This window comes from Babylonia areolata, chromosome 3, assembly GCF_041734735.1.
Source record: "Babylonia areolata isolate BAREFJ2019XMU chromosome 3, ASM4173473v1, whole genome shotgun sequence".
Taxonomy (NCBI): Eukaryota; Metazoa; Mollusca; class Gastropoda; order Neogastropoda; family Buccinidae; genus Babylonia; species Babylonia areolata.
In genome coordinates, this window is record NC_134878.1 from 63898232 (window position 1) to 63910519 (window position 12288).

At 45.3% G+C, this 12288-nt stretch overlaps 1 protein-coding gene across 1 annotated transcript; it reads left to right on the plus strand.

Annotated features, from left to right (window-relative positions):
- The first annotated feature begins 4282 nt into the window (after positions 1-4282).
- Positions 4283-11927, plus strand: LOC143280678 (uncharacterized). Its single transcript, XM_076585415.1, has 4 exons — positions 4283-4817; positions 6047-6355; positions 9587-9811; positions 10301-11927. The coding sequence occupies exons 1-4, from the start codon at positions 4341-4343 to the stop codon at positions 11192-11194; spliced, it is 1905 nt and encodes a 634-aa protein (XP_076441530.1). The 5' UTR covers positions 4283-4340; the 3' UTR covers positions 11195-11927.
- Positions 11928-12288: the final 361 nt, after the last annotated feature.

The window sequence follows — 12288 nt, forward strand, 5'->3', positions numbered from 1 at the left end:
TTTGTCTGTGGTCTCTGCACCCATATGGTGTGGTGTGGTGTGGTATGCTGCCTTCTAGGTTGGTGCGTGTGTTCACTCAAATTCGATGACACATAAAAATGTACATTCGTCATGGGGATACTCACTTCCAAGGAAATACGTTGCGACTAAAAGGTATCGGTACAGCTCATGCATGTATGATAGTCAGTCGTGTTCGACTATGACCATCAGAACAGCAGAGGAAGCAACTGCTGTCCCAGCTTCTGGGCTAGTATTTGATTGCAGTGGAGAATGTCTTGCTCCACTCTCTCGTCCAAGAGGTTTTTAGGAGAGTCGGCGTTGGGATGGCTCCCAAAGGCCAGCTAGCCCCCAAGGCTGCAGCACTAATGGCTCATGTGCACAGGGCATTTTTTATAAGTGTCACATAAACTTTTCTTTTTCTTTTTTGTACCACTCGCAAAAAAGGTTCTTTTCTTTTGAAACCCAGTTCTCACCGTTTCTTTGACTTGAACACGCATTCAAATACACAAGGGTAACCAGAATACACATCGATATCACAATCTTGGTAAGAAAGGAACATACATAAATACATATATTACATGCACAGACACGCATACATTATCATATGCGCGCATCTATACATGCACACAAACATACACACATGCAGTGTCACATACCGACATGGTAACTGCAAATGAAAGTTTACTCAAATTTATAAACGTATCTTCACTTGTCTCAATTCATCGTACAACAGATAAGGTAAAACTTTGTGGAGACAAACATCTATTTTAGTCAAAACTGTCACTAATGTTTTCGAAATCATGAAACAAAAGCCGTTTTCTCAGTACTTCAGCCATTAGTTGATTAATTGATTACAAAAAGAGACAATATCAGCAATAATTAGCTATTATCACTTATATAATGTATGCGTTTTTCAGTGCTGGAGTCACATTTATATTCTTATCATTATTATCATTTCTATAATGATAATATTCAATAGGATGATTTCTTATAAAGCTATAATAAAATTGTTAACCCAAAGATGGAATAAAAAGATTTTTTCAAATGATGATGATGATGATGATTAATCAATAAGGGAAGTGTAGAGAATTCGTCGAAGATGAATTGTCAACAGTATTATCCACAAGACGTCAATCACAGAGTGTCAATCACAGAGTGTTTTAGTGGGTCGTGGTTCCAACCCCGGAAGGCAAAGGGTGCAGTCATTGCAGTGTGTCCAGTCCCCCGGCTCACTTCCCGGGACTGATCCCCTTGCTGGTGCACGTGCACGTAAGACAGAAAAAAACACACCCGAAAACGATGTGTGGCTGCCTAAACGGCTGGAACACATACAAGTAAAAGATCGCTCGCAGTTACCAATCAACGTGGGGGCTGTTGCTTACAAACACAGAAAAAATAGAGAAGAAAATATGTCATGGTTTACCGTAGCATCTTCTGTTGCAGATTCTGTCAGTCATGCAGCAACTGGTGATGTACTTTGTGCAGAATTCACAAACCATTTTCTGCACTCCTTTGGTCGAAATAATTATCCTGTACGGTGATAATGTATTGTATTGTACTGTACTGCATTGCACTGTGTTGCATTGTAATGTATTGTATTGAAACCTTGCATTTGGATGAATGATATAACTTCAGTGAAGCGACGGTCAGTGTTATGTATTTTCCTTGAAGCAGATTCTACGGTGTAATGCTTCACTGATTTTTGTTGGAATGTGATTACATGTTTCTTGACAAATATAACCTCCTCTGCAAGGGAAAAAATGTATTGCATTGCATTGCAATGTGTTGTATTGTATTGCATTGTATTGTGTTGTATTGTCTGGTATTACTTTTTGTTACAACATTTTTTGGTAGGAAATTCGGGTGCTCTCCACATGCACTGCGCGTCGCGACAGTGCAGTCCAATTTTCTTTTTTTTTTCTGTCAGCAAGTGTAGGCCTCTTTGTTTTACTATCAAAATGGGTTTATCTACATAATTTTGCCAGGAACAACTCTCTTGCTGCTATGGGTTCTTTAACGTGCGCTAAGTGCATGCTACACACGAGACCTCGGTTCAGCGTCCAAACCACCAGTTTCGACAACAGCTGAATGGTTAATCTGAGGGTCCGGGGTTCGAATTTAGGTGGCGCCTGGTGGGTAAAGGGTGGAGATTTTTCCGATTTCCCACATCAACGTATGTGCAGACCTGCTAGTGCTTGAACCCACTTCGTGTGTATACGCATGCAGAAGATCAAATACGCACGTTAAAGATCCTGTAATCCATGTCAGCGTTCGGTGGGTCATGGAAACAAGAACATACCCTGTATGCACAGCCCCGAAAACGGAGTATGACTGCTTACATGGCGGGGTAAATAAACAAAACGGTCATACACGTAAAATGTTAAATGTTTGAGTGTGTAAGTGTGCGTGCCTGAAATATGATTGAACGACACAGGAAACGAATGATGAGCGCCCAATGGCAGCCGTCAGTCGGCTCTACCCAGGTAGGCAGCCTGTTGTGTAAATGACCCCGTGTTTGTAAAACGCTTAGAGCCTGGTCTCCGACCGTGGATTGGCGCTATATAAGTACCCATATCAATCAATCAATCAAAGGTCAAGTGGAAGGGGAGAAAATTCTGCCAAGTGTGGGATTCGATCCCCTACGCTCAGATTCTGTCGCTTCACAGGCAGACGTGTCACCACTGGGCCAACAGTCCACAATGATAACAGCGTTGTTGAGGAGAAAGAGGAGACTGTGGAAGCTCCAGACGAGGGCTGAACGCACACAGCCACACCCGACAGGTCAAACAATCCAATGCCTGAGGCCGCCAGGGATTGCGATTCTGACGTTACGCACGGTAATTGTCTGCCCCCTGCTCAGGTGGATTGATTTTTTTTTCTCAAGGCCTGACTAAGCGCGTTGGGTTACGCTGCTGGTCAGGCATCTGCTTGGCAGATGTGGTGTAGCGTATATGGATTTGTCCGAACGCAGTGACGCCTCTTTGAGCGACTGAAACTGAAACCGAGGTGGACTGAACCAAAAGACCCCTTGCAGTGACGTCATGGCCGTTAACCATCACACCAGTGGTCGCCCCAGGTTTCCCCGGCAGCAGTCTTCTCTCACCCCCCTCCCCCTCCCCTCCCTGCAAACTGTTCCATGAGAGGTATGGACGAGGCTGTTAATGATGTGATTGATACAGGGCTTTTCCTTGCAAAACGTGCTCAACTGCACCGTGCAATATGAAAATCAACGTGTAAAACGTGAATTTAAACACTAAAAAGACACCTTACACTAACTCTTCACAGGCATCCTACTAAGCCACGAAACAGTGATTTATGCACATATACACACAAAAGCATCACACACAACACTATACCCCTCATACACATCACACATTAGCAAAAGAGAAAGCGGTGGGGAAGGGGTTTAGGTGTTGACAAATGACATTTCGCTAACCGCCGCCCCCTCCCCTATTGTGTCACAGGTGCCCATCAACTGACAGAAGTAGCGAAGCGAAACACCCGAGTCCAACTCAAGAGTTCCCTGAATTCGGATCAACTGCAAGAATTTGAGTGCTCTCGTGTGTACAGATACCACCCCTGTCCAAGGAATTCTGACGTGATAATCCAGCGTGTGATGAGCATTGTGTCCAGTGCTAAACGCCAATTAACCGACCGACTGACTGACGAAACACCGAAGTGATGAACAACGAACCGTGTCCAGATGGATAAAGCACAGCCTCTCACCAACAGTCAACCATCAGAGTGACTGAAAGAATAAAAACAAAAAGTACCTGGCGTCATTTGAGATGACAAAGCACAGCGGCCTCACAGTACAAGACAGGGGGGACACTTTTTCGTGGGGCAGAACTGCAGGAACGGTAAACTGAAGTGGCACGAACAGGTGTGTCGACACACAGCAGCTGGGGCCGTCAGGTGAGTTTCACAGGTCGTCATGTGCCTGTTTGTCACCTCGTCATTACTGTTGCTTGTCATTACTGTTCGCTTGTGTGTGTGTGTGTGTGTGTGTGTGTGTGTGTGTGTAGAGAGAGATTATTCCGTTGTTAGGTTTCCAAAAGCAGATGAAATCTCATTTTTTCTAACTGCATCTTTCAAACACACACACACACACACACAAGTACGCACTCACAAGGTTATTTCACATCGTTGTTTTTGTGCGTTTCAAATGGAGAATCATTCTATTTCAAGTCCACAGGAACTTCGTGAAATAACCCACGTCTTATCGATTTTACTTTTTCTGTTTGTATGGGTTTTTTGTGTGGTTTAAACAAAACTTTACTTATGTGTAACACCAACTGGTTCAGAGGGGGAGGGCAGGGCTCAAGGAGTTGACTCAAGTCATGTGCACGGTTCTCTTCCTTCCACAGCCTCATCCCCCTTCCCCTTCTCCCCCTCCCTGCCGAGGCGTGCTGGAGGAGGCGGCGGGCCCCACGATAGGGACGACGCTGGGCAAGGGCACGGGGCATCAGGCCCTGCCCGCGGGCACCCCCACCACCACCACCATGCTGCCCGCCGCCGGCAATGACGTGTCCTACGTGCTGCTGGAGCCGCCCGTCGTGCCGCCCCTCGACCTGTCCCCCTGCCGGCCCACCGAGCTGCCCGCGCTGCCCGAGGCCACGCCCACACCCCAGCCACGCCCACTCCACAACGGCCCCGCCCACACCACAGCCACGCCCACACCGCAGCCACGCCCATATCACCACCACCATGGCTCTGCCCCGCCCCGCTCTGATGGCCACCACCCCGCCGGAAAGGTGGAGGCCGCCAGGGATTGCGATTCTGACGTTACCCACGGTTACTGTCTGCCCCCTGCTCAGGTGAGCGATGTGAGAGCGAGTGCTCGCTGGTGTAGGGGTTCTCTGACTGTGGACAGGTATCAAAGAAAGTTTCCATGATCAGAATCAGATGTTTCAACTTGCTTGTATTAGATCTAATTTGTTTTTCAACACATTCCTCGGCAACACTGATAACAGGAAAATCTTGACTTGGTGGTCGATCTATAGTATCGATGGTTGGTATCTTTTAAGGCAAAGAGTAGTTTTTACAATCTGTCCTCAATATACAGTACCCTGCTTGCAAGAAGGCAGAGGAAAATGATGAAGACAGAACAGAACCATTTCTTTAACAACTGTAGTGCTCTGTCAACCACAGAAGACATGTGAGGTGGTAAGAAACGCTGTTTACTAAGAAGAGAGGAACGTAGTGCTGGGTGGACCGCTGGAGAATTCCGCGGCCATCTTGGATCTTGCGCAAGCACATCGCGAAATCGCGAACTGTCCCGAAGGCGAACAACTTGGACAACAGCAGCACATTGTGCTGTCCTCCATTTGTGCCATCGAATGCACAATAAGAAAAAAATGAAGCAAAAAGTCGAAAAAAGAAACCTGCTGTTTCGCACGTTCTGCCTCTCTCGATCGCCTTGTTGCCCGCCATTTGGGAGAGCCAATCAACTTCGAGAGCACATGTCATGTGACGCGCCTCTATAAGTCATGTAAGCACGGAACTGTCCAGCAGTCTGTCACAGGAAGCACGACTGACGGAGACACAACATATGTACACCTGTTCCACAGTGTCATATGTACACCTGTTCCACAGCGTCATATGTACACCTGTTCCACAGTGTCATATGTACACCTGTTCCACAGTGTCATATGTACACCTGTTCCACAGTGTCATATGTACACCTGTTCCACAGTGTCAGGCAACAAGGTAATTCAGTGTGACTTGTGTATCCTTGGTCATCACATGCGATCCCAACATGAACACGAGTCATCATCAATGATCCATATGCGCGCACTACATCTGATTAAAAATGAAAATAACGGGGATTAGTGAGTAGATGTGTGACCTAAGTTTAAATCAAACGTGGTGGGCTTGCCTTGGAAAGCCCATCATACATGATTATGTATAAAGCATTAACCAAGCATGAAAATACGATAAACAAGTTAGATAAAAAGCATCAAAATATGACAGAAATGAAATCAACAAGAAGCAGCTACCCAACATGTGACACAAAACACGACAGTGACGCTTCTGCCTGTTTCAGGCCCCATCCCCACAGCCCAAAGTGACAGAGGTGCGCACCCTGGTGGTGGACATGAGAGACCTGGACAAATATGGCGCCGACAGCACGAATCGAACCCTGGACAGCTGCAGCCCAGACCGCGACGGGCAGGATCTGAACCAGTTCCGCGGGGCCAAGAGAGTGGGTGGCGTGCTGAAAGGGGGCGGGCAATACGTCAGCTGCGGGGTGCAGAAGCCACGCCCCCGAGTCTCTTTCCTACTGGATGCTTTTCCAGGGGACGGGCAGGAGGGCAATGCAATGCAAATACGCGTCTACGCTAAACCCCAACAGGTAGGTTCCATTGACTTGGTTTTTGCTTAAAAAAAAAACTGCACACTGGAAATACACCAGTTGCAGCTGATGAAAAAAAACAAACCATACTGCTGAACATCGTCCTTGAAACAGGACAGATTTGCTATTTTTTCGTTCTGAAGAAAAGGAAATGTTACGATGCATCTAAACGGCATCCTTTTTCCGTTTTGTTTGTTGTTGCTGCAAACTGCAGTGCTGATTCCAACGCTGTCCGTGAATCCAACAGATAAAAACAGGGAGTATCAATGAAAAATGGCCAACATTTTGACAATGGCCTTATTTCAGTGACGTGAATCCAACAGACAAAACAGGAGTATCAATGAAAAATGGCCAACATCTTGACAATGACCTTATTTCAGTGACGTGAATCCAACAGATAAAACAGGAGTATCAATGAAAAATGGCCAACATCTTGACAATGACCTTATTTCAGTGACGTGAATCCAACAGATAAAACAGGAGTATCAATGAAAAATGGCCAACATCTTGACAATGACCTTATTTCAGTGACGTGAATCCAACAGACAAAACAGGAGTATCAATGAAAAATGGCCAACATTTTGACAATGACCTTATTTCAGTGACGTGAATCCAACAGACAAAACAGGAGTATCAATGGAAAATGGCCAACATCTTGACAATGACCTTATTTCAGTGACGTGAATCCAACAGACAAAACAGGAGTATCAATGAAAAATGGCCAACATCTTGACAATGACCTTATTTCAGTGACGTGAATCCAACAGATAAAACAGGAGTATCAATGAAAAATGGCCAACATCTTGACAATGACCTTATTTCAGTGACGTGAATCCAACAGATAAAACAGGAGTATCAATGAAAAATGGCCAACATCTTGACAATGACCTTATTTCAGTGACGTGAATCCAACAGAGAAAACAGGGAGTATCAATGAAAAATGGCCAACATTCTGACAATGACCTTATTTCAGTGACGTGAATCCAACAGATAAAACAGGAGTATCAATGAAAAATGGCCAACATTCTGACAATGACCTTATTTCAGTGACGTGAATCCAACAGACAAAACAGGAGTATCAATGAAAAATGGCCAACATTCTGACAATGACCTTATTTCAGTGACGTGAATCCAACAGATAAAACAGGAGTATCAATGAAAAATGGCCAACATCTTGACAATGACCTTATTTCAGTGACGTGAATCCAACAGATAAAACAGGAGTATCAATGAAAAATGGCCAACATCTTGACAATGGCCTTATTTCAGTGACGTGAATCCAACAGATAAAACAGGAGTATCAATGAAAAATGGCCAACATCTTGACAATGACCTTATTTCAGTGACGTGAATCCAATAGATAAAACAGGAGTATCAATGAAAAATGGCCAACATCTTGACAATGACCTTATTTCAGTGACGTGAATCCAACAGATAAAACAGGGAGTATCAATGAAAAATGGCCAACATTTTGACAATGACCTTATTTCAGTGACGTGAATCCAACAGAGAAAACAGGGAGTATCAATGAAAAATGGCCAACATCTTGACAATGACCTTATTTCAGTGACGTGAATCCAACAGATAAAACAGGAGTATCAATGAAAAATGGCCAACATTTTGACAATGACCTTATTTCAGTGACGTGAATCCAACAGACAAAACAGGAGTATCAATGAAAAATGGCCAACATTTTGACAATGACCTTATTTCAGTGACGTGAATCCAACAGATAAAACAGGCGTATCAATGAAAAATGGCCAACATCTTGACAATGACCTTATTTCAGTGACGTGAATCCAACAGATAAAACAGGAGTATCAATGAAAAATGGCCAACATTTTGACAATGACCTTATTTCAGTGACGTGAATCCAACAGACAAAACAGGAGTATCAATGAAAAATGGCCAACATTTTGACAATGACCTTATTTCAGTGACGTGAATCCAACAGACAAAACAGGAGTATCAATGAAAAATGGCCAACATTTTGACAATGACCTTATTTCAGTGACGTGAATCCAAAAGACAAAACAGGAGTATCAATGAAAAATGGCCAACATCTTGACAATGACCTTATTTCAGTGACGTGAATCCAAAAGCCAAAACAGGAGTATCAATGAAAAATGGCCAACATCTTGACAATGACCTTATTTCAGTGACGTGAATCCAACAGATAAAACAGGAGTATCAATGAAAAATGGCCAACATCTTGACAATGACCTTATTTCAGTGACATTCAGCATTTGTTGCTTATTTCATGAGAAAACTCCTGACTGACGTGGATGAATGTGTGTAGCACAAAGCATTTTTGAAATGTACAGCTTTCAAAGCAACCTTAGCAAAGGTCAAGGTCATGTCAGACAGTCTCTGCTGATATGACTGCAGTCGTTAAAAGTTTAGGACCATCTCCACACACCTTGCTCTAATAAATGCCTTGACATTCGATCTGATTCCAGGTCACAAGATTTGAATATCATATCATCTTACTATTAAAATTTTGTAAAAACTTATAGTCAGTCTATTGAAAGTGCCCGAACGGATATGACAAAAGCAGCCCACAAACCTAAGAGGTTTTTTTTTCCGGAGTGTTCTTAACTCGAGGTTCAGGTTTCACAGGGATGATTCATCTTCTCAAGAAGAGAAGGAAAAAAACAATAACGATCTGGAGAACATCCTTGGCATTCAACAGCTGTCTTCTGTCTCACCCATGTAAGCAGACCTTTCTTAAAGAAACATAAATCCAATGTATGACATGCCAAATATTGAGTTATGTCACAAAGGACTTCACTACGTAAATTTATCAACTGACAATTCAAAAAACTTATATTTCAGAATGCTGGGGCATCCAGTTAACAAAGAAGCAACTAATTGTCCATGACTATACAGACACGGGTCAAAATGTTTATTGTTCACAATACTGATTACACTGTGGTCAAGAAGAATACTGTCCGGAATTCATATCGAGAGAGATCAAAACACTTACTGAGACTTAAAACAATTCCCATTGAATTTCTCTCAAGAAATGAAGACTTGAAGCTCGAAGGTAAAACTTGCCACGCATATATCTTTTAAAATAATAATCTTAGTCTATTCCCTCAATGTATCACACCAAAATAAATCCAGCAGAGTCTTTATTGTTTTAAATAATAGTTCAGTCTCTTGTACTCACAGTACCATTCAGACAAAATAAAAACCGCACTTTCACGATCTTTCTTACCCGTGTCACAGGACCACGAAAACCAAACAGGACAGGCAGACCACCAGAACCTCCTCTCTCCAGGCCGCTACCCCCACCCTCACGCCGTTGTCAATCACCACCCACACGCTGTCAATCACTCACGCGTTAGCCCCGCCCCGACCAATGGTCTGCCCCCTAAAGGGATCCGCCCCCTAGGCTCCACGGAACGCCGCAAGTCCGCCTCTTCCTACAGACAGCAGCTGAGGAATCTGCAGGTGAGGTCCTGTGACTGTGGTCTTCTCCCCTTTTCTGTTTGTTATATCTATCCACTGTGGAAAAGAATGTTAGCGTTTGAAACCTTCTCACTTTTAACGCAGTTAAATGCAATTTACGTGTGTTATGGTGTGCTGTTTTAACTGCATTACGTTCAGATCTATATACAATTCGAATACACGAATACATAACCTTTATTGTCTATACTTTAGTACATAGATTTTCTTTTTGACAGCAGCAAAAGAAACCAAAGATTAGTCCTTTGGTCAGATAAACAACAACCAAAAGACCTTACAAAAAACAAACATGAAAACATACACCTCTCTCTCTCTCTATATATATATATATTAGTGTTCTTACTATCCCGGATATCTCTCAAATCTGTTCCAAAGAGTTACTTTAGGACAACAAGGAAAGCAGACTCAGCACAAAACCATTCCATCTCAAAGACAGACGCCTCATTCCATGCCACCACTGTTTCCCCCTTCCAGGCGGAGAGGCACGCCCCCAGGTCAGCCGACAGTGCCAACCGCACGGGTAGGCGTGTCCTCCACGACATACCCCACCCCCTGACCTGCACGCCCCACCTTCCAAACGTGGGCCACGCCCACCACCGCGTGTCCCTCTTCCCCTTCAAGCGCAAGACGTCCAACGCGGACGCCGCCTACATCCGCAGCCCCAGCCGGGAGGGAAGGGGCAGGAGGAGCTTCACACTGCCCCCCAACGCGGGCAGCAAGCCGGTCAGGGCCCATGTCAGGTTCCAGGAGCCGCCCAACGACGACAGTAGCCTGCTGGACCTCAAGGTGGACAGCGGGCAGGGGCGACTGGGGATGGAGGACTCCGCGGCGCATGTGGAACCCGGAAGCCGGGAGCAAGGGGGGCGAAGTCTGGGCACGTACAGCGCGTCCGACCACCCTCCCCGTGCCGCCAGCTGCAGCAGACCCCCCATGCCCCCTCGCCCCGCCCCCATCCATACCGCCTCTGTCCTGGATCTGGGCGATGGGCCTGGTGGGTATGGTCAGCACCAAGTCAACTCCCCCGGCAGCTGGTCGGGCAGGGTGAGGGAGTGGCTGTCCGTGGACTCCGTGCCCAACTCCTCCCTCGGCAACAGGCCCCGCCCCTCCACCGTCAGCTCCGTCTCCAGCTCCTCGCGCTCACGTGACCTCAACACGGCCAATCAGAAACTGGCGGGTTCCTCCTCTTCCAGGGCCTCCTCGGCTTCCCTCAAGGCTGCCTCTGATCCCGGGCCTGGGCCCGACCTGGACGAGATGGACATGGTGACCTTGAACTTGATGGCCCGTCGCGCCAAAGGGTCTTCGCGCTATCGTTACCTGGCCAAACTGCGGAGTATGAACCTGAACATGCCTTCCACCATGGACTGCTGACACGCTTCCTCTATTCACCTTCATAGCCTTCCTTTTTATTTCATTATTTATTTATTATTATTTTTTAAAATTTATTTTGCCGTGGTTTCATTAAACATATCACCGTTATATCACAGGCTGACATTAGTTTACAGTTGCGCCAACAGCAAATTAAGAGCTGTATTATCAATAGTTTCTCCACTGCAATGTGAAATCATTTACAGCTTGGTGTTTTGTGAAGGTCTATGACTCTCAAACTCGGAGGCAAAATAGCACTGGCTTTTAGTGCTGCAGCCTTGGGGGCTAGTTGGCCTTTGGAGACCACCACAACGCCGACTGTCCTAAAACCCTCTTGGCCGAGAGAGTGGGGGTGTAACTTAGGCAAGACACTCTCCACTATAATCAAATTCTAGTCCAGATAGTCGGGACAGCAGTCGAACACGACTATCATACACCACTGTGCGGACTCGAACCCAGGACTCTGCTGACAGTCTCCGGACAACGTCATGGACACTACGTCACGGGTTTAAAGTCAATCAAACTGAGCCAAAAAGGCCAGAGCAGACTGGCTTCGGCCGGCTACATCTGTGCCGAAGTGACTGCCGCTAATGTCCACACACAGGCAGAAGCTGTATTCAACAAACATGCACACACTGGACTGTCAACGTACGTTCAGTGCAATGCATCAGTGTCCGTCGTGCTAGTCAGAAAAATGTAACATTTGCTCAGGACACAACCGAGAACGTCAACCCCAGTTTCTTGAAAACACACACACAATAAAACAAATAAAATAAAAAAAAACCAAAACCCAAAAAAAACAACGTTGACGATCCTCTACGAGAAGATTCTTGCCGAGTGGATGATAAAAGATAATTCCTTGGTTATCCCGTCAGTCACCAATGATACGTGTGAAAACGCTTGTGCCTGGGAAGATAATTTTGTATGCCTTATAACTGATCATCAACGATTAAACACCCTGGTATTTCAGCCAGGAAACTTCTTTCATTGTACTGTTTCTGCTGAACGGCCCCACTGTGTGGCAGGTCTGAATGCTCTGACCATGAACTGCATCCAAAATCATCAGTAGCAGAGGCCGCTGTGTGGCAGGTCTGAAT

Coding starts and splice junctions, on each gene's coding strand:
- LOC143280678 (XM_076585415.1), top strand. CDS start 4,341: ATGTGCACGGTTCTCTTCCTTCCACAGCCTCATCCCCCTTCCCCTTCT. Junction 4,818..6,046: donor ACTGTCTGCCCCCTGCTCAG/GTGAGCGATGTG, acceptor TGCCTGTTTCAG/GCCCCATCCCCACAGCCCAA. Junction 9,812..10,300: donor AGCAGCTGAGGAATCTGCAG/GTGAGGTCCTGT, acceptor TCCCCCTTCCAG/GCGGAGAGGCACGCCCCCAG.